The 23,310-nt window shown below is 45.0% G+C and overlaps 1 protein-coding gene across 1 annotated transcript in view; it reads right to left on the reverse strand.

The window, feature by feature from the left end:
• Positions 1–9,143: 9,143 nt before the first annotated feature.
• The window catches only part of Pola1 (DNA polymerase alpha 1, catalytic subunit), a 314,048-nt gene continuing 299,881 nt past the window's right edge, over positions 9,144–23,310 (reverse strand). Inside the window, exon 37 of the mRNA XM_042670176.1 lies at positions 9,144–9,290. Within this exon, the coding sequence (XP_042526110.1) occupies positions 9,145–9,290 (146 nt within the window). The 3' untranslated portion in view covers position 9,144. The remainder of the gene's footprint in view (positions 9,291–23,310) is intronic.

Consider the following 23,310-nt stretch of genomic DNA (forward strand, 5'->3'; position numbering starts at 1 on the left):
CAAAAAAACAAGAGGACCAGCACACTCCCCCCCCACCCCCCCACCCCACCCCCCGACGGCACGGGGGAGAGGGCAGCCGCCATCGCAGCAGCCTGGACGGCGGGCAAGGCGGCCCCGGGCGTTAACGGACGTGGCACCTCTTCGGCTGGCTGTCCATCTGCCCCCCTCCCTCCCTCCCCCCACGCCCTCCCTCCCCCCCGCCCCCGGTCAACTTCGCTCCAACTCCAGCGTCCACTCGCTCCCATTCTTACTTTACTGAAAACATTGGGGATGGGGGGAGCTTTTCTCCCCCAGACGCCTGGTATTGAAGTCAAAAAGAAAAAAAAAACCATTAAAAAGCCTCACTACTTTTCCTTCGGACACCCCACCTAGCTCCCCCCCCCCACTTTTTTTTTTCTTTTTGCTTCTTCTTCTTCTTTTCTCAATAGCCTTTGGGCGCTCTAAGTTGATCTCCCCAGCGCGGCCCGGCGCGCAAGCGAACGCAAGTGTGTAAGATAGCTAACAGTGCACTTAAAGCAAAAGGAGCGTCTTGTTCTTGTTCTCTTCTTTATCATACACCAACCAAGGTTTTTATATCAAACCAAAGGGAAATACTCTGCTAGAATATGGACTGTTGAAGTCACCAAACTGTGATTATTGATTCTGTACATACCATTGTTATTAAAAAAAAAAAAAAGAACAGAGCTTTGTATATTTGAAATGTTATAACGCAATTGCACTCAGCGTGGTATGGTAAAAGTTTGTCCTCCCGTAGATTCTTAATGTGTTGTAGATACAGTAGGGTTCCTAGACAAATATTTATGTACTCGAGCCCTTTATTTAACTTATTAACTGTAGAGGCTTCCGAAACCTTCACCATAAAGGCAATGGTACAGTACTTTTGTGTAATGTGTAATTGTTATCACTTTTCCTTGCTATCTAGTGGAGAAGTGTCACACTCTAAATAAAAAAACAAATATATGTTTAACAAAAGGAAGTATGAATCCTCTATGTAGGCCTCCAGGGGATGGGAGGCACCCCGCCCCCACCCCCTGAGACGGGGGGGGGGGGGTTCCAGCGCCCTGGCATCGTGGGTTTCTCTGCACATGTTTTCCAAGCCGAGGCCACAGCTTCTAGAAAGTGGCCCTTAAAGGGATCGGGGTTTCCACGAAGCTTAAGGATGACTGGCGCGGTGCATTCCACGCGCGCGGGAATTGTGGGCCGCGCGCAAGTAGGGCGAGCTGGAGGGTAGGTGCGTGTACAGTAGGCGTCATTGGCGGTGGAGTAAGACGCTGGAAGCGAGTGCAGTGTTGGCTCGGAAGGCGAAGGAAGCTGCTCGTGGAAAGTGCCACGTAGGAAGGAAGTGCACAGTCCGAGCCCAGCGACAGGACAGGTAATGGCGAGAGCTGGAAGCCCGCCGCTGGCTTCCGAGGGGGCGGGCTTCACAGTACTGGAGGGGAGGGAGGAGGAGAGGGGAGAAGAAGGGGGGGGGGAGATAGGAAGGGAGGGTGGGAGAGGAAGAGAGAGAGAGAGAGCGCCCCAGAACGCCGAAAGACGGCAGCCGTGCTGGCAAGGCAGAGGGAGTATCCAAGTGGCGGATCTTAACTCGACAAATGCCATTACATCACTTATCCAGGCATCGGGAAATGTATACATTTATTTTTCTGGGTTGTTGTCGTGGTTGTTTTTTTAAACCTAAACAACTCAGACTTCACTAGGAGACCCAAAAGAGATTTGCAAACTCCCCCCCCCCTCGGCGCACCCCCTCCTGCCACAGGAACGATGGCTTCCTCTCCCCCCCGGGGCTCAGCCTGCGCCCCTTCGGGTGACCGCTCGGTGGAAGCGCGCCCGCAGCGGCTGGGTCTCGCCAACGCTCCCAGGGTGATGGGAAAGGGAAGAGAAGCTTAATTAGTTTCAATTTGCAGTAATTAGCGCGCCGGACCTTTGGGGAGAGGGGCAGGCGGGGAGGGGGGAGGGGGAGGGGGAGCTGCGGCTGGCGTGAGTGCCGGGGCTCGCCCGGGGGACCCGTCGCCCCACCACGCCGCCTGCCAGTTGGTCGCCGCAGGGGGCGCGGGCGCAGCACCTGGCCGAGGGAAGGTTACACTCTGGAAGAACGAAAGGGCGCGGGGGGGGGGGGGCGGAGAGGGGCGATGCCATGGGGTCGGGGAGAGGTCAGCAGCCCTCCCGCCCAGCACCCCGCCCCAGGAGGTGGGCAGCCCCCCCCCCCCCCCGCGCCCAGCCAGCTGAGGCCCCAGGCCGGGCCCAGGCCAGCTATCCCAAAGCCTCTGTGTGTTGGAAACTTTGGGGAGCCTACCTAAGCGGGCTCGCCAGCACAGTGTTTTTCTCCAATTTTGGCCATTTGGTCACTATCAATCTGGCCCCACCAGAGATATTCGCCTGGGTGGTATTTGAAGACAAAGGCCTGATTTTTTTTTTGGGGGGGGGGCATGGGGAACAGTTACCAACCACCATTCCCGCCATACACTTCTTTCCCAGGTTTAGTGGGAGGAATGGGAACTTTCTAGGGCATTCCTAGACGCCTGAGAGTCCCAACCCGTCAGACTCCACATTGCTGTCCTGGAGCGAAAGCGCTGGGGTACTGGAGGAGCGCGCAGGAGGAAAAGGAGTTATTTATTTATTGGTGGTCAATATCAATTTTCCGTCGATTTTGGCTTTTTGTTAGTAGGGCTTCCCGCACCCCTCAAATCCCCTAGGCTGCCAGTTGGATGGTATACGAGAAACAGTACCATTCTTCCTGTTAATGAACTCTTTTTTAAGTCATTTTTTCTCATTTGACCCTTCCATGGAGCAGAAGCAAATTGCGTGAAATTACCTCCAAGGATTACATTTATTACTGGCCAATGAGAACCCCTTGCCTTGTTTTACAAACTCTTAATCCTATGTCATTCTGATGCTGCAAACAAGCCCAGGCCTGGGCCTCCTATTCTTTCAACTTTCCCCAGCTGGAGGGACCTCATTCTGCACTTAATATTCCCCATAAATATCACACGCTAAAGACCCCCTGACTTCCAGCAAGTCCACATTAAACATGTGACATGTCACGCATGACAAACTCTGAGTATCTTTTCAAAGCAGCATTAAAAGCAAAGAAACCAATTTTCTTCTCCTTCCAAACCTCCCCAAGTGCTGAATGACGGGGATTGGAAAGAGCCACTGGAGCGTACTTACGGGGATTTTATGAGATTTTCCAGAATGATTTAATCTTATTGTGAGCATTATTAATGAATGGCAACCCAATTTGGCCCCAATATCTGGGAACACAGTCACAATGCTGGGAGCTACTGAACCCCCCCCCCAATAAAAAAAAAAAACAAAACAAAACCTTGAAGCAGTCTTCTTCCAGCGTGGAGGACAGGCAGAGCCCTGCGGAGCTGAGGGGAGCCAAGCTCATGGCCTCACTCTTTTCTATCACACATCACACCCAGGGCAGCCTGGAGCAGCACCTGTTTTTCCCAGGGCTGTCCCACATCTTGGGGTGAGGAGGTACTGGGGAGGCCTGAATGGGCTTCCATAGGAAGGCTGAGGGGAAAAGGGTCCCTTAATTTGTTACATTTTCAAACAGACTGGCCAGAACTGGAGGTGACTAGAAAGGCAAGAAAGGAGTAGTTGGCATAGTACCAGAAGCATGGCGACCCTTCCTCCCCGGAGCGGGGACTCAGGGCAGTAGTGACCGTGGACATCTTTCATTCCCGCTCAGGTAGCAAGGGAATGCATTAGGGAGCATGATTCTCAAAGAGCAAATCAGTCTTAGGCTCAAGCTATTGGTATTGGCTCTGGTCAGTCCTCCCCTCCCCCTTTTTTCTTATTATTTCCCCATCCCAATTGGGTCAACATTTATGTTTATTTTCTTTTTCATGTATCATGTCAAGAGCCAAAGTGCCACTAGTTCTGTTTAGAAGCGCTTTGCACGGAGAGCTTACTAGAACAGGAAAGCGGGCTGATGGAAGAGGAGGGGAAATGATACGTGGGTTAGCCCAACTTGCTTTTAGAGCAAGAAAAAAAATGTGTCCGTGAGCATGTGTGGATGTGTAGACACAAAAGTGAGTGTATCTGAACGAAGGGGGTCTTCAATGGAGCCTAAAATGGTATTTTGGAACAGGAAGTTCCCCCAGAGCAACTGCATATGTAACTGACAGTGGCAGCCTGGCGGGGAGTGGGGGGTGGGGAGGGTGGAGGGTGGGGTGAAGAAACCCCACTACCTGATTGGGGTGGGGGGGGGGGTGGGGAGAAGCAGCATTTTTTTTTTCTTAAGGAAAAAGTCATGTTGTCCCTGGACGTTATTAACCGTCCAGTTTGAAGTATACATTTTTTCCTTTAAAGAAAAGGGAGCGATTACCAGTTATACATTAAGAAATGTCATTCAGTCATTTTTATTCATTCTCCGGAAATCTTCGTAAAAGCCTGAATCATACTTCTACAAGCAGCAATTTTGTTAATCCAGGGGGTTATTACTCTGGGCCCTTATTAGGTTCTACACCACTGCCAAGCAATCCTATAACCCTCTCAAAAGAAGTTTACCTCCCTGTTATAAAACCAGTAGTGGTATTTATACTGTGCAATAATTAGTGTATTACTTGAATCCACTAACACGTTCATTTTATCTCTGCACAAAACCTCTAGTCTGCTTATAGAAAGCTTGTGCCTCCTTTGGTGCTGTTAAAGTGGTGAAAGAGTGAATTGAAGGCTGGTTGCACTTTCTCCTTTTGCCTCGCCTTAATTCCCATCTCTTTTTGCTCTCATCCAATTAGCACAGTGTATTAAGCGGTTTATCATCTCATAGTCAGCTATTGAGAGAAACAAGGCGAGCACTTTGCAATAGAACCTGCGCTCCTTTGACACCCTCAGGTACTTACATATTCCACTGCGCTATGAATAATAGAGGAAGAATGGAGCGCTAATTCCCTCATCAAAGAATGCCTTGTCTGCTGCTTTGCTCAACAACACCATTCTGATCAAAAGAAAAGCAATAAAGCTTAGCATAACAAAACGAAACCTACTTATTAGCTTAGTGGTTAAATTAATGCAGAGCCGCTGCTATTCAAAACCAAGGTTTGAAAACAGCCTCCAACAACCTGATAATGCTGCCTTCGGGATGAAGGAATTTTAATCTGAAATTTGAGGCTGGCTCAGATGAGTTAATCTATTAAATTGCTATAAGGAAGCTCCACCACAAACTGTTCAATTAAGAAATATTTAGGTGTCTGTGTGTGTGTGTGTGTGTGTGAGAGAGAGAGGGGGGGGCACAGACAGGTTTAAGTGTTTGAGTTTTAAGTTTGGGTTGAGAACATCAAACAGCACTGATTTGAGGAGCTGAGAATCCATACAAGAGAATCTGGGGCTTGATGTTTTGCATCGCCCCCACACCCCCCATAGATAGGGAAATGTATTTACTTTCCTCGTCTTTGCCTTTTTTGTGCAACTCATTTAAAGTGATGTGTTTCAGAGAAGTCTCAAGGTGCATTAATGTGTGTGTTGGTGATACAAGATTTGGTATGGGGTGGTGGCGAAGGGCAAATTTTTGGGAGAGCATACTCTATAGATTTTCAACTTCTGGTCTCCCTTATCCACATTCATATGGAGTTGAGGGTTAGCAAACTGCCCAAGGTAAGCTTGTGTGCAAGGTTTGGCTAATGAGTCAGACCCAAGTCCGTAAATTAATTTTGGAGGCACAAGGCCCTGAGCAGAGCAGTGCTTTTTTAATGTATCATTTCCCAACTGGTTCATGCAAGTTTAGCCCAGAGTAGTCCAGCCCCTATAGTGTCTAATGTGTTTTGTTTTTTTTTAAATCAGTTGCCAAGAATGGTTTAGAAATCAAGAGGCTTTATGGAATATTTGGATTCCTGGCTTCTCTTGAAAAACTGGATCATGTGACCACACTAGGCCCAGTCCCTCTCAGCATCCCTGCCGCCCCCTTTGGACAGACTCTGCTACTCTCTAGCCAGAATCTAGTAGAGAGCTGTCACTCTCTCATTGTGAATCTAGCCAGAGAGCCTGCGTGGGCATGTTGGTTAGATGGCATTTCCATACCAGCTCTATTCAGTGTGTCATCAAGCAAGGCCCATCAAGGAGTGGTGACGTTTCTCAGAGAAAAGCGAGTAGGTGATATTCCAGTCTTCCAACACAGACTCACTGGAATCCTTACTCCAAGTTGGTTTCATTTGTCTCTAAAATTCTGGCATCCTTAGGTATCCAGTTACAACCTGAAGTTACCTCCTAGTAAGAAAATATCAACTAGCACAACTACTGTGTTCTCTTTTTTTCTGGAACCATCTTTAGAGATGTATGATCTTCTATAGCCATAGTTCTGCCCTCATGGTTACTACAATCCAGAGGTCAACAAAGACTAAGCCAGTGAGATACTCGTTTTTTTCCCCCAGAGTTTCTTGATGATCAAGTTGAACATAATTCTGTTCATGGTGGATATAACTGCAGCTCCAGGAGAGTGAAGAAAACCTGGTTCCTCTTCAGAAAGCTAAGTGGAGGCATGGACTGTGGAAACACCTTAGGAAACCATCTCTACTGCCTTATTGTTTGGGTTTTTTTGGGGGGTCCGGTCATGGGGCTTGAACTCTGGGCCTGGGCACTGTCCCTCAGCTCTTCAGCTCAAGGCTAGCGCTCTACCACTTGAGCCACAGCGCCACTTCCGGCTTTTTTCTTTTTGCTTATGTGGTGCTGAGGAATCGAACCCAGGGCCTCTGGCATGCAAGGCAAGCGCTCTACCACTGAGCCACCTTCCCAGCCCCTCTCTACTGCCTTATATGATAGTGATTAGCACAAGAGTTGACTACATGGATTCCTTAGTTTCCCGACGTTGGCTCTAAATCGTTTCTACTGGGAACCTAAGTGTGAGCAGACAGAGGAGTGGGGCGAGAGACTGAGGGACAAGGAGAGAGAGAGAGAAGAGGGAAGAAAAAGCAGAGCCAGATAAAAGGTAGTTTCATCCCCATTTGCTTAACAAGTGTTCCTTCTCTAGGGGAATCTATGATGAGTGCCTCTCTCCCAGAACCCATCAACTTTGCTTTTTATTATTACTCATATGTTTTGTCTGCTGGTCCTGGGGCTTGAATTCAGGATTTGGGTGCTGCCACTGAGCTATTGTGCCCAAGACTAGTGCTCTACCGCTTGAACCAAAGCTCCACTTTTGGCTTCTTGGTGATTCATTGGAGATGAGTCTCATAGACTTTCTTGCCCAGGCTGGTTTTGAATCATGATCCTCCAGCACCAGGAGCGTTTCTTTCTTTTCTTTCTATTTTTTTTTTTTGGGGGGGGGGTCAGTCATGGGGCCTGAACTCTGGGCCTGGGTGCTGTCCCTCAGCTCTTCAGCTCAAGGCTAGCGCTCTACCACTTGAGCCACAGCGCCACTTCTGGTTTTTTCTGTTTATGTGGTGCTGAGGAATGGAACCCAGGGCCTCATGCATGCAAGGCAAGCACTCTACCACTGAGCCACCTCCCCAGCCCTCTTCCTTCCTCTCTCTCTTCTTTCTTTTCTTTCCTCTCTCTCTCTTTTTTGGGTCTGGTCATGGGGCCTGAACTCTTGGCCTGGGCGCTGTCCCTCAGCTCTTCAGCTCAAGGCAAGCGCCGTACCACTGAGCCACCTTCCCAGCCCTCTCTCTTTTAATGACAACTTTGAGCTCCTGGCTTGGCTATCTTTGGTTGTCCAAGCACATCAGAAACTATACCTCAATTCTCTTTTGGGTGCTGGTGATCAACCCACATGCAATAGTCTACCAAGGACCCACAGCCTAGCCTTTCTCATACCTAATCTTTTAAGGATGCAAAGTCCACAGAAATTCTCCATACTGCTCAGGACACTCAAGCATCTGGCTGAGCATCTTTGATTCTGGGGGTGATAAAAGAAAGTGGATTCAGGTTTGGGAAGGGGATTGTTTTCAGCCAAACTTTACTCATTTTTGTGCTTCTAGTCACCTGCATTGGATAAGAATTCACCACAACTGGTTTCCTTTTGGAAAACTTTATTCTTAGGTAAAAAGCATGGCATGTTTATCCTCTAAAAAGTTCACACAGGTAATTTTTGCGAGTGCCGGTCCTGGGGCTTGAACTCAGGGCCTAGGTACTTGTCCCTGAGCTTTTTTGCTCAAGGCTAGTGCTCTACCATTTGAGCCTCAGTTCACTTTTGGCTTTTTGACAACTGGAGGTAAGAGTCTCATGGACTTTCTTGCCCAGGCAGGCTTTGAACCATGAGCCTCAGATCTCAGCCTTCTGAGTAATTAGGATGACAGACGTGAGCTACTGGTGCCCGGCAAAGGCAATTAAAAAAAACAACAAAACAACACAGCATAGTTGGGGAAATATACGTTGAAGTATGTTTTACCACTTGCAAAGTGGTCATTGTGAAGAAATGGAAAAAAAATAGCGCCCCTCCCCACCTCCATTTACTAGAACACAACATGGTGAACCTTAGTCCAATCTTTCCATTTTTCTTATGGAATGGTAGGACATCAAGGTGTTTAAAATGTGCTTTCCTGTTATATAAACTCTTACCTTTCTATTTAAAGGGAAAAAAGAGAAAATGTGAGTATAAAATGCGTGTCTGTGTGTGTGTGTGTGTGTGTGTGTGTGTGTGTGTATTGGGACTTTAGAGCAAGTGATTAATTAAACACACTTGCTGCTTAATCTGTTTAGAGTCCAAGGGGTCTCAAACTAGCCCCCCAGCTCCCCACTTACATGAAAGATAAGACTGAAAAGAATAGCTGTGTGGCACAAGTGGCTGAGGAAACATCTGGATTTGGGCTGGGTTTAATTGACATGTGCGAAGGCAAGGTGTCAGGCTCTATGAACCTCTCTTTTTGGGGATATGTCTAAAAAACCCTAAGCCCAAACCCAGGGCCCTTTTATCTTCTAGCCACTGGCAATTCAAGAAGCAATTTCCCTCTCCCAGAGACCCAGTGCTCAATGTTACGTCTTCAGGAACTCGGGCAAGGGTGCAGCAGTATATTGCAATATGAAGACTGTTGGCATTTTCTTTGATGCTTGATACATATTTCTGTTGTCCCTCTCCCAGTTCACATCAACCAGACATGAATGGCACAGGGGGAAGCGGAAGCATGATCATGGAGAAGCAGTTTGGCACTTTGGAAGCTGGGGTTGTGTAGCTGGTCCTCCTTGATTGTTCCTCGATCCTCTTTAGGATTTCATAGCACAATCGGCAAAGAGTTTGCTGAGGTTCACTTCGGAGTAGCCACTCCTTGTCAAGAACTGCTCCACTGTGTTCTTGAGTTTTCTGTAGTCCTCATAAACTTTTGGAGGGAAAAACTGCTTCTTCAGTTTGTCTGAAATTGAAACAAAAAGAAACGGATTAGTAGTCTCAGTTTTATAGACCAGTCAGTATTCCCCCAGCATTAGAGAAAGAGCATACGCTCTGTCTGTAGCTCCATGTCACAGAGGTCCTCATGGTCCTATCTGGGGCCAGTCTGAAGCCAGGCGTCCCTTGAGATTCCTCATAACAGCCCATATCTTCTCAGCACTGGGTGGGTGCATGGGCCAGGCCACCTTCTACTGATGCGAACTGCAGGTGCATGCCCATATGCTGCTCCTAGATGCCACTTCTGCCGCACCGTGGAACATACGTGTGCACGCTGGGTGACATCTGGAGGTGGTTAGAAATGCCTGCTTTCAAAGAAGCCTCCACAGTGCCTGGCAGCCCACACTCCGCAGGTCAGCTGGACTCAAGTCAGCTTCTTCTAATTTCCTGGCTTCATCCCTCTGCTAAACAAAACCCCCTGTGCTGAAAGAGGCCAGGGGAGCAGCCTGGAGAACATTCGGTCTGTTGCCAAGATTTCTTCTTTAGCCACCTTGTACGAACTTGGGGTATGCCCTGGTGTTCTGCTTCTTTCACTCATTCATCCCAGGTCTTTCTTGTTGAGAAAGATCCTACCAGGCGAAAGAAAAATCCTTCCCCTGTCTTGCCAGAGCTGGCTACGTCTGCATTTTATTCTTTTAAAAGAGCAAGTAGGGAGGCTATACTTAGTAGGTTGATACTTGAGGGGCGCCAACCCTGTCCAGATGGTAGGGTGATACAGTCTTTGTTTTAAGCTGCTCAGGTACCCTGTGAGGTGTTTGAAGAGGCTAACATTGTTTTAAAATTGATTTAAATGGATTTAAATTTTTTGACAGTCCTGGGGCTTGAACTCAGGGCCTGGGCACTGTCCCTGAGCTCTTTTGTTCAAAGTTAGTGCTCTACCAGTTTGAGCCATAGTTCCACTTCTGGTTCTCTGGCGGTTACTTGAAGATCAGAGTCTTAAGGACTTTCCTGCCTGGGCTAGCTTTGAACCATGAGCCTAAGATTTTGGCCTCCTGAGTAGCTAGGTTTACAGGTGTGAACCATCAGCACCTGTCTGAAATTAACATTTTTTTTTTATCCCCATGGTATGGTTGAGGCAACTGGGAGGTTATGTCACTTGTCCAAGGTCACACAACAGGTCATCAGGGATATACGGCGCCCAAGCTCAGGGAGCCAAACCCCAAGGCTAGACCTGAAGAAGAGCCTCCCTTTTGTCCCTCCGTTCCCATGCCACTGCTCCCAGACAGACACGGGCAAGTGCTAGAAATCAGCTATTCCCAAGGCGAGGGCCCCGGATGCTGCTTGCGCCAAGGCTCCTGCAAGGAGTGAGGCTGCTTAGTACCTTGCAATAGGAAAAGATTGGGAAGGAAACATGGAAAGGAGAGCACGTCAATCACAGAAAGCACACCGCCCAGTCCAACAACAGAGCAACACTGGAGCCCACAAAACCCCGGAAAACGAAAACGCAGGCTTCAGATTTTTGTTCCTTAGTTACACATTCCCATTTGTTCACAACCTCCTCTAAATTACATGAGTGTCTTTCTTAAAACAACAACAACAACAACAAGAAGCAAAAGTTTCCTAGAGGATTTAAATGCCCAAAAGGGGGTGCAAAAAGAGGCAAGGGGGTGTGTGTGGGGGAGCACGCATCGTTAAGAGACTATAGAGAGACAACTTGAAAGTTCTAATTATCCAAGTCTGGGAATACACAACAAAGGCCTGAGCAGTGTAGCTGCCTCCTGGCAGGCCAGAGCTGCAGGCCAGCAACCCCCGTGCATGTGAATGACACAAATGCATCTGATGACTGGGGAGAGCACATTTAAAGAGCTGCGGTAATACGGAGCAGGGGAGGAAGGGAGAGGACACAGCTCCTGATGTGTTTACCTCCTCTGCTGATGGGATATTGACTTTTCCCACCAGGTTGGTTAGAAAGGCGACTATTTACGCTGCCACACAGCAGAGTTCGAATGACAACCAGCGTCACTCCGTGCTCTTCTTCGGAAAAGACAACTGTGACGGCCGGCATATCCCATAGCCGGTCAATACGGCCCAGGCTCCATTCCACGGCGGTTAGGGATGCAGATAAAAGCTCCCGCTTGCTTCCCCAATGAGAATTCAATCAATAATGTATAGAAAGGTCTTCTAGGAAACAGAATTGGATGAGTTGTCACCGGCCACATCAGGGGTGTGGGCTGGGAGGGCAAGAGTCATCCCTTTCTTCCTAGCTCTCTTCTTCCTCCTCCTTTAGGAACCTAGGTCACCCATGTTAGGCATACACATGTAACTCTAATCTCGTTTCTGTCAATGACACCCACCACTTACTTTAGTCAGATCTCCAGCGAAAATACACAGGCTAACTGGTGAAAGTCAGTTAATGGGACCAGTAGCAGCCTGATTCCCTGCCCTGCTCTGGGTTTTGGAAGGAAGCCAGACCTCTAGGAAAGCATGGTCAGCACGCAGAACAACACTGTTAGAAGATTCCAAGAGGCCACTAGACAAGTAATGGAGAGGATCAGCGGCCATTGCCCCGGACCCCTGTGCCACACAGACATCACGTGGCTATGGCTTGCTGCTGTTCCTGCCATCAGCACCTAACATCTAAACTTCCAGATGGACAAGGAAATACTCTTTCTCCACACAAATGGGCCAAGGGCCTGAAGTAGCACATGGAAGCCATTCATCTAACACTACAGCAAAGCCAATCTCCTTTCCTTACTTCCTCTGTGGCTAACCTTTGGTTCTATCTACACACTCAGACGTTTTATGGTTATATAGTAATTATCCAAAACATTCCATCCCTGAACCCTAAGAAAACAATGACAAGAAGTTAGCCTCGATAATCACTCACCAAATTTGACTAAAATGGACAACATAAGCTGCTAAATTTAAAAGGTTGGTTTTCACTGATTTGAAACTAAGTGCTCAATTTCATGTGAGTTTCAATTTTTTTTTTTTAAATGTAAGGCAAATTAGAGCATCACCTACAGGTTAACTTATTTTAAGTGTTTTAGTTAAAACTCATCTGACCAAATAAAACGGTCCATTTGAAAAACATAGGTGTACTCTCAACTGATGAAATAATCTCTACTTTCCATGCTTTCAGCAACGGACAAGCTCTTTGCAGCCTTCTTCTTTATAAAGCCATTTTTGGACTTAAAGAAACACATCGAACTAGAAAGCACGAGGCAGAGATATTTTAACCTCGCCTACTGGTTCTTTTATTTTAATTAAAGCAGGATTAGGCACACAGGAAGCAGCCGTCTCTGTTCTGAATGTCTGTTTCATTTATTTCCGTGCAAAGGTATCAAACAACAGTCAGTTATAATTGATCCTGTCAGGTGCTATACAGTCAGTCATAATTGTCTCTGTGTAGAGGTGTGTCAATTTACTATATCTGAATTAAATATTCTGTCAATTATGAAATCAGGTAATAATTTCAGTCAGTTTTCTTTTAATTGCTTGGCTTCCCACCATGCAGTTCTAAGCTCTCCCACCTTTTCTGATCCATAGCCTCCCTCCTTCAATGCGAGTGAGCTTTGCCATCAGGGGTGGAATGCAGGAGGCTTGAGGAATTTTGACAGACAACTGTACTTCTCGGTGCTCTCTGTGATTTAGAGCCATCTGACCTACAGAGAGCTGTTGGGCTCCTGGCCTAGCTAGCTTTCTCCAGAATATCAATCCATAATGGAGGTGCAGGCAAGGTAGGTATCCAAGTGTCACTCAAGAGTTCAAAGACAAAACCATTTAGGGTCCCAAATCTGTAAACATTTTTCAGTCAAAATAAGACATTAAAAACAAAACCCACTGGTTTTTGTTTTTTTGCATCAGTTCTTGCTTAGAAAAAAAACATTCACAAGGCACAGAGCCAGGCACATACGACGTACAAGGCATTTTGTCAAGCAGCTAACGCCTAGAGGAGGATCATTCTTGCCTGTTAAATCACAGCTCAGATGCTAAAATATTTCTGAGGGCTCAAGAGTCTCTCTGTTAGTCCACTATTCAGCTCCATTCCTACTTATAAATAATTATCTTTGGATTTCTTTCTTCTTCTTTTTTGTTGATACCAAAATATAGCCTTCAAACAGAATAAAATATCCATGGTTTAGCTCAAGTGCTCTACTAGTCTGATCTGACAAGTATTTAGAAGTGTGATTAGAATTCTCTCCGCCATTGGTCTGGTTCATGTTCAATAAACACAGGCTTGCTGCAGCCTGGTGGTGGTGAACAGTGACCCTTCTCACTCAAAGCAAATGGAGGTGCGGCGGAGCCCAACAACCAACAAGGGCTGGCCAGTGGAAGTTTGGGGTAGAACAGAGGGTGACTCCAGAGGGGAGGAGACAGGGCGAGGTGGAGTAAAGAATACCATGTCTACAGTAAGAAATAGAAGAGTCATGCCCCTTACCATGTTTCAGTGGAGAAGGAGTCACCTTGAAAGAGATCAAAAATTTCCTTTCAACTGGATGAAGTGATTCTATCAGGGTTGGGTTTTGGGTGTTTGTATTTGTCATGTCGGAAGAAAATTGCCCATGCAGCCCCCTTGCTGAGGTTATAAAAAGTACTGTCAACCATACTGGACAGAATTTTTTTTGGGGGGGGTGCAGAGAGAGAGAGAAAAAAACACATTGTGCAGGATCATTAAGCACTGTTGTATAAATAAAGTTAGAAGATCAAACGAAAGAGGGGACTCGGGTTAAATGCTGGAAGACAAGCTTAAATAAAGTTCTAAGAAAAAAGCAAGGCACGCTGTAATTCCAAGAACCTATTACTTCAGACAATTTACTTCAAAAAATAAAATCAGAATGGTAAATGATTACCCAAAAGCAATCATGTCATCATCACTGAGAGATGGAATAAAATAATTTTTTTGTGAAGTGGCTGAATGAGAGCAACTTAAAAGCCACGGAGCCTGTCAGAAGCACATTATTTCTTTTTACACCCCGTTTCCCAATTCATCTCAGTGCTGCTGACTAACCTCGGCTCCCAGCAGGTGGAGCATTTAAAATAAATAGCATTTCCTACAAAACGCGCTCCAACTGCCCCATGACAGACGCTTCCAATTCCCGGCCAGCCACTGGATCAGCTTCAGCGGTATCTAACAAGGTGTAAATACAATAACAAGCATGTAATTAAGTGAGCATGATGAAGTTAATGGAGATAATTCATTCCATTTTGGGCTTATGAATATTCTATTAGATGTTATCAGGCAGCTGGAATAGCTGTTAATTTAATCATCATTCAGACCAGCAAAATGTTCTTTGTGCGAGCATAATTGCAGAGAATGAATAATTGATTTGACAATTGTACCAGTGGATTTCAAACAGTTCTGTGCGCTCTCAGAGCAGGAAGGGAGGAGAACTGGAATACTCAAAGCACCGAAGAGGTGGCAGAGAAGCCAGCCTGTAAATTGAACATTATCAGGACACAGATAAAGGACAATTTTTATTTTATCAATGCAACACAATTACATTACAGTGCGCTAGTAATCATTCTGCCCACACTTTAAAAAGGGAAATAAATTACTCTTCATGGGAAAGGACAAAAAGAAATATCAAAACCATTTAGAATCCATTGATATTGGATATTTAATTTTTTTGCATTATATTTTATTATAGGAAATATCAAACTGTGTTTGAAATTGCTGGCACATTTAACTCTGTTACCTGCAATCAGGTATACAGATTGTATTTTACACGTATCTCTGTATTACAGCATGTTCTATGAATTACAATGACTTTATTGCAATTTCTTAAAAAAAAAACTACCCTAATGTTGAAAAAGAGCCATCATTGTAGTATATAAGAGTATTGTACACTTTAACTATCAGAACTCTTGTTCCCGATATGTCGAACAACTAGCACATATTTTTTTCTCTCCAAATGCTTCTACATTGCATTTGCACAGGAAAAGTAGCAACAAAATATTGACCTTCACCAAGCAGTTTCCAATATGAAAGTAAGTTTTATTAAGGAGCAACTCCACAAAAGGCCTAGAGTTCTGAGTTACTACACCGTGTTTGCTTCTCCATTTGTGGCGATCATTGCAATTTGCCAGAGCCCCCCATGGGATTCTGTGCACAAACTTGTAATTTAATCAAAGCCAATGGGGTAGATAGCCACTGTCGTTCAATTTGATATGAGCACTACTCTTTAGTACACATGAAGTCGGGAGAAAATGGAAAGATTCCAAAATGTCTTAATGTCTAACCAATGTTTTCTGACAGACAAGAACAAAGATGAAAGCCAGGTGCTGGTGGCTCACGCCTCGTATCCTAGTTTCTCAGGAGAGAGACTGAGATCTGAGGATTGGAGTTCGAAGCCAGCTTGGACAGGAAAGTCTGTGAGACTCTTATCTCACGGGGAGAGAGAGGGGGAGCGAGGGGGGGGAGGGAGAGAGAGAGGAGGGGGGAGGGAGAGGGAGAGGGTGGGAGAGAGAGAGGGAGAGAGAGAGAGAGCAAGTCAAGGCCAAGAGGGATGGGGGTGGAAAGGTGGAGACTGGGAGTCAAACAGAATTTCGAGGAAGTTTGGCAATACTTATATCCAGTGTTCAACAGCCACCTCGATTTTTTTGTGGGGGAAAAGGAGGGTAGAAAACAGGTTTGTTTCTTTGCTATTTCAAGATTCTCAGAGTTTTGATAATTGAAATTTTTTCCCCAACGAAGAGCTACCAAAATTTTAGGTATGCCCAATTTCAATGAGCTCATATCCTTGTATCATGGAAATAAACATTTTCCACCATTACCATTCCATCTGAAGACCTTAGTCTTTGCAAGTGTTGGGCTAGCAACAAGATCTAAGCATAGGGCATCTTTATTGTTTATGTAACCCTGATGTTTCATTATCTGAATTTCTATTTACATGGTTTGTAAAGCTCGGTGCCCAGAACAACTCAGATGGATGAATATGCTATCTGTGCAAGAACCACAGGCTTTGGAGAGCTAGCAGGGTTGAGGGTATGTGCCTGGGCTGGGATACTCTTAGGAAGGGAAGGCAGCCAGGGAAGGAAGGACAAATGCATATGTATTAAAACTCAGTTAAGTGTAGATTAGGGAGTTGGCACTGGCTTCAGAATCAGAAATTCTGGATTCATTTCTGGACTCTTATTTCTGAATGTCAAGCCTCTGCTTATTTTTCTTCATTTTAATGAATGCATAGGTTGAAGGATTAGAGTGCCCTAGCAGTTTCTGAGATGACGTTAATGCTCAAAAAATCCCAGTCAATAACAATGATAATAGATAGGCAGTTAAAGCTATGTTCCAGTAGAAATGGTGATTTATCACAGGTGTGAAAAGAAAAGGCCCTTAGAGTATAGCGAATATACAAAAGGGCCACTGGAGGAGATGTTTTTTACATTCTCGGCCAGCAGCCCACCGACGAAGCTCTTGCCCTTTCTTGAAGATAAAGGCAAGCAGTCCTTGCCTTGGTTGCTTCTTTTTGGTTGGTCGTGGGTCTTGAACTCAGGGCCTGGTCGCTGTCCTAGAGCTATTTTGCTCAAGGCTAGCACTCTACCACTTTGAGCCACAGCTCCACTTCCAGTTTTCTGGTGGTTAATTGGAGATAAAAATCTCAAGACTTTGGTGCCTGGGCTGGCTTTGAACTGTGATCCTCAAACCTCAGCCTCCTGAGTATCCAGGTTTCCAGGCGTCAGCCATCACTGCCCAGCTTCTTGGGTGCTTCTTAATCTTGTAGGTATCATCCTTTTGCACTAGTCTCCCGTCCTCACAGCCTATGCTAGTGTCTCAAGGACAGTTGTGACAAATATAAATAGTTGGGCCTATGGCTGGACCATGTTTGGATGTGAAGGCAACAGCTGTACTGTATAAACAGGTCTTGGTGAGGGCCTTACTATTCAATCATTAGCCAAAGAGACTTTCTAAATAGACGACTAGAGAGAGCTGAGGCCTGTCTCAAGTGTTAATCTGCCTAACCAGTGCAAAGCCAAGTTCAAACACTAAAACTACCACCAAACAAACAAACCATTTTTGCTGGGCATCAGTCAAGGCTGATATTGGGAGGACCTGGTTTGAAGGGTAGTTTGGGCAGAAACATTTGTGTTACTCTTTCTCAATGGAAAGATGTTAGGCATGGTTGAACGTGCCTGTCAATCCAGCCATGACCAGAATCCTAAAAATAGGTGGATCATAGACCTGGAGGAAAGTGAGACCCTATCTTAAAAATAACTACTGAAGGTAGGCACTGGTGGCCCATGCCTGTAATACCAGCTACTGAGGCGGCTGAGATTCGAAGCACTATGGTTTGAAGCCAGCCTGGGCAGAAAAAATCATGAAACTCCATCTCCAAAATAACCAGCAAAAAGTGGAGTTCGAGCCTGGCGCTAGTGCTTATGCCTACCTAGCTACTCAGGAGGCTGAGATGTGAAAATCGTGGTTCAAAGCAAGCCTGGGCAGGAATGTCCATGAGACCCTTATCTACAATAAACTACTCAGAAAAATCTGGACGTGGTACTGTGGCTCAAGTGGTAGAGTGCTAGCCTTGAGCAAAAAAAAGCTAAGGGACAGCACTCAGACCCAAGAGTTCAAGCCCAGAACTGGCAAAAAAAAAAAAAAAAAAAGAAAGAAAGAAAGAAAAAGAAAAAGAAAAAAGCTGAGTTGGCCTCAGTGGATAAATGGATCAAGAAAATGTAGATATACATAATGAAATTTTACTCATCCATGAGGAAGAATGATATATCATTTACAAAGAGATGGAGGGACCTGGAAAAATTATGTTAAGTGAGGTAAGTCAGGCCTAGAGAGGCAAAGGATGCATGTTTTCTCTCCTATGTGAAAGTTAGATCTAACTTATATATCCACAAGTAAATATGCATGGGGTGGTATGCAAGTATAACAAATGTATTAACTGAAATATGGTATATGGAGGGCAAAATTCAAATGGCATAATTCCTTAGAAAAACTAACACACAGTCCAACAAAACGAATAGCAGGAAAACTGGTACTTGAAAAGTCGGGGTGGGGGGACTAAGAAAGGGGGATATAGAGTAAAGAAGAGAAGAAAGTGGGAGAAAATGTTGTCAGAATACTCAATGAATATCTATGAAGCTAGAAAAATTGACGGGAGGTATTAGGTTAGGAGAGATTGGGGAAATGTTGAGGGATGATACCTATAAAGTGATTTTATTGAATGGTGACTGTAAGGTCCATTCCTGGATGGTGAACAGACCTCGCCCAGTACCTGCGTTACCTAGGCAACTGGGACACCTGGAAAAGGTCACATCTGCATCCTCTGAGGTCACATCTTAACCTGATGTGGCCACACCTTTCTCCCACCTGATCCCACTTCCCTTTACCTGGACACACCCTTCCCCATCCCCTACCCTATATAAGGCCTAAACCGGGGCCAGACGTTCCTTTTCTTTTGCCAGCCGCGTGGAGTGCCAACCTTGCCTGGTCCCAGCAGGTCTACTGAATAAACCTACCCCTTACCTGAATACCACGTGCATGGTGCAGTTCTTACTCGGCTACCTCTTTTTAAAAACCTAACAGTGACCACTTTGTGCAGCTACTTAAAAATAATGAAAATATAATTTAAAAAAGCTGGGTTGGAAGTGTGGTTCAAGTAGTAGAACACCACCCGAAACAAACAAGTTGAAAAAACCAGCTGAACAACAGTGAGGACAAAGTTCATCCTGAAAAAAAAAAAGCTAGGTGCGGGTAGTGAAGCTGAGATTTGAGGATTGTGGTTGGAAGCCAGCCCAAGCAGAACAGTCTGTGAGACTCTTTTATCTCTAATTACCCCCCCCCCAAAAAAAGCCAAAAGTGGAGCTGTGGATCAAGTGGTAGAACACTAGCCTTGAATATAAAACCTCAAGGAGAGTGCCCAGGCCCTGAGTTGAAGCCCCAGGATGAGAGAAGAGAGAAGAGAGAAGAGGAGAGAAAAGAAGAATAAAAGAAGAGGAGAGAAGAGTGAAAAAAGAAGCCATGTCTTTCTAGATCCTGACATTACATGCATTCTCATCTGCTCTCTGTAGAGAGAGATGCTGAGTTTTCCAGGGGCTCTCAGTCTTTCTGGGGTTTCATATTGGTTCATGCATTATACAGAGCCCCTCTCCACCATCACAAATCTATAAATGTCACACACCCAAATAGTGGGCATTCACATTCTTTGTGGAGAAAAATCAACATTTTTTTTTTTGGTGCCAGTCCAGGAGCTTGAACTCAGGGCCTGGGTGCTGGCTTTGAGATTTTCTTGCTCAAGACTAGCACTCTACTACTTGAGCCATAGTTGAGCCATAGCTCTACTTCCGGCCTTTTTTGGGAGTTAATTGGAGGTAATAGTCTCACAAGATTTTCTTTCCTTGTCCTGTGGCTTGAATTCAGGGTGTGGGTGCTGTCCTTGAGCTTTGTAGTTCAAGGCTATATCATTCTACCCCTGGAGCCGACTCCATTTTCTGCCTTTTGCGCGTTAATTGGTGAAGAGACTCTTGGACTTTTTCTGCCCAGGCTGGCTTTGAACCGTGATCCTCAGATCTCAGCCTACTGAGTAGCTAAGACTACAGGTGTGAGCCACTAGGCCCTGGCCCCCCCCCCCCCAAAAATCAACATAAAAAATTAATCCAAATAGATATGCTGGCAAAATAATAATGTAATAAGTAAATGTATATGAAATTATCAATAAACAAATCGTTGTGGATTGTCTGCTACATGCAAGACACTGTAAAACAAGCATATGACAGGCATTGCATGTTAAAAGGTTTTATTTGTAGTATAACAAAGTGCCCCAAGATTTGGTGGCTAAAAACAACATAGTTGTTCGCTCCTCTGGCTCATGGTTCCTCACAAGGACACAACCAAGCCATCAGCCAGACTGCTGTCTCATCTGAAAGCTCAACTGTGGAAGGATCAGCTTCCAAGTTCTCTCCTGCAGACTTCTCTTCCTCTCAAGTTGTTTGAGGTCTCAATTCTTCACCATGTGGGCTTCTCCATAGGGTAACTCAGCAGCTGGTTCCTCTCAGAGTGAATGAGCCAGTAAGGAAGCAAGTACATGCTCAAAGCAGAAGGCACAGTCTTTTGTAACCTAATTTCAGAACTGACATTACATTGCTTTGACTGCATTCTGTTGGTGAGAGGAGAGTGAATGGGTCCAGCCCATACTCAATTAAGGGGGGCTACTGCACAAGTGATTGCTAAGAGGCAAGGATCATTGGGTACCATCTTAGAAACCGCTCAGCAGGGAGGGGCCACTTTTGAGAAAGAGCTTACTAACTCAGTGTGGAATGTCTAAGAGACTAGGAAATCTAAGGCCTTAAGAAATCTGTGAGAAAGCAGAGGGCACAGGCAGACTTTATTTTTTGAGGGAGGGGCTTGCTGGTGGGGCTTGAACTCAGGGTCTGGTTGCTGTCCCTGAACGTTTTTGCTCAAGGATAGGGATCTATCACGTTGAGCCACAGTGCTACTTCTGGTTTCCTGGTGGTTAAGAGTCTCACAGACTTTCCTGCCCAGGATGGCTTCAACTGTGATCCTCAGATCTCAGCCTCCTGAGTAGCTAGGATTATAGGTGGAAGCTACCAATACCCAGCCACAGGTAGACTTTTAAATGGCTGCTTGTCATTAACTAAATTATCCAGAAAACTTAAAAAAGGTAATTTCTGTAGTAGGTAATATTTTCTGGTCACATTGGATTTAATAGTTATATATAATGGATGTTGTTTGGGAACTAACTCATTAGATACAAACTAAATATTAAAGCAGGGCTTGGGGCATGGCTCACTAGTAGAACATGTGCTTAGTTATGTGTGAGGTCCCAGGTTCTGCCCTCAACACCTAAACAAATAACTATATTAAATAAATCCAGCTGCTTAGAGATTCAATCATGAAGCCTGAAGCAGCAGTTTTCAAGGTGTCAAAGTTAGCATCCTTTACCTTCAATTCTTGGAAGAGATAAGCTCTGCCCTGCTGGGGATGAGTTCTTCCATTAAGCCAATATGATTTTGTCTCTTGGGACTTGGAAGACTGTGGTATATTACATTCCAGCATGTAAGAGTCCCATTCTGTAAGTAGGATTCTCCATCATTTTCATCAGTATTGACCATATATCTTGAAACTTGAACTAGCTGACCACCAAGATAGCTGTTGTCCTCCCTTTTCAACTCTTCCTGTATCAATACCTCAAGGATATTCAGGAAAGGCAATGGGTGGCATCGCTCTCCCATATTTAGTTGGTTAATATTAGTATCCCTTCTTCACCATGATTAACATCAAGGCTCTAAGGAAATTATCACAAGGAAGGAATATTTCCTTTTCCCTTTCTTTCTTTTTGGTGCTGGTCCTGGGGCTTGAACTCTGGGCCTGGGCACTGTCCCAGACCTTTTTGCTCAAGGCTGGTGCTCTACCACATGACCTACGGCTCCACTTCCAGCTTTTGTGTATCCTTTAGTGGAGACAGAGCCCCACGGACTTTCCTGCTCAGGCTGGCTTTGAACCATGATCCTCAGATCTCAGCTTCCTGAGTAGCTAGGATTACAGGAGTGAATCACCAGCACTGGACCTAGGAACACTCCTATGTCATTGTTCCAGTCCTGAGGCTTTCACTTAGGGCCTGTGAACTGTCCATGAGCTTTTTTGCTCAAGAGTAGTGCTCTACCACTTGAGCCACAGTACTACTGCCTAGGAACACTTTCTTAGAGAAAGGTTTGGAGACTGCCACAGCACCACTTCTGGCCTTTCTGTTTATGTGGAGTCGAACCCAGGGCCTCATGCATATGAGGTAAGCACTCAATCACTGAGCCACCTTTCCACCCCTGGAGACTTTTTTTGAGAGCAGGTGGCCTAAGTGAAGCCATGGTTAAACATAAGCCTAACTGAATTTAAATGATCTATCTAGGATTTAGCAAAAAAAAATTGGGAAGCTTAAACTACAGAACAAAGTGGCTTCCTTTAGAAAGAGACAATCCATTCAAAGTTCTGTTTTACTAATGTGGCCAAGTTTTGACTACACTAAGTGATTCTCAAGTCGGGAGTTATTTACTTGAAGCAGTAAATAGATATCGGATATGTGGCTTATATTTCCCACTATTATAGAACAAGGGTTAGCAAACTAGGGCTCAAAGACTAAATCTAGTCTTCTGAGGGGTCTGTCAATAAAGTTTTATTGGAACACAACTATGTCCATCTCTGTCTGTATTGTCTATAGTTATAGTGGTGAAACTGAATAGTTGCCAAAAAAAAAAAAAAAAAAAAAGACTGTCTGGTTCTCCAAGCTGGAACTTCTATGATCTGACCCTTAATATGAAAATGTTTGCCAACTCCTGGTACAAAGTATTCAAAAGATATATGTCCTAGCAGATGTGCTGTCTCAAGCTGGTAGACCCAGCAACTCAGAAAGCTGAGGTGGGAAGATGACTTGAATTCATGGGTTCAGTACCAGCCAGGCAAGAGTGGAACCTTGCCTCAAAAAATACAAAAATACACATCATATAAATAAAAAATACGTGATTAATTATATTATCTTAACAAAAATCCCATAAAGTAAAAACAGGACCCACAATATCCATGAGGAAGCCAGACCAGAAAGGTTTGCTGCAGTACTACACATCTAGTTTATGTTCTTTTCTCTAACTTCTCTTTGTATAGAAGTATATACACAATGGAATTTTACTCATCCATAAGAAAGAAGGGTTCTGTACCATTTGTAAGGAATTGGAAAGACTTGGGAAAAAATGATTAAGTGAAGTAAGTTAGACCCAAAGAGACACATATTTCATGCTTTACCTCATTTGTAGTAGCTAGAATTAGCCTATAAATCTGTAAGTAAACAGGTTGAGTGGTATGAAAGTGGTTACAAATATATTAACTGAGAGATGGTAGACCCTAAGAAAAAAGTCAACACCCAACAAAATAAACACCACCAAATGGGAACTTGTGGAGGGAGGCAGTCAAAGGGAGAGGGGCAAATGAATGAAGAAAAGAAGTGGGGGTGTGGTGGGGAGAACATAGTCAAGAACTCATTGTATATACCACAAAATTAAGAAAAGTAATGGGGGCTGGGAAGGTGGCT

The sequence above is a fragment of the Dipodomys spectabilis genome, unplaced genomic scaffold, assembly GCF_019054845.1.
Source record: "Dipodomys spectabilis isolate Male_0828 unplaced genomic scaffold, ASM1905484v1 ptg000526l, whole genome shotgun sequence".
In the NCBI taxonomy this organism is placed as follows: domain Eukaryota; kingdom Metazoa; phylum Chordata; class Mammalia; order Rodentia; family Heteromyidae; genus Dipodomys; species Dipodomys spectabilis.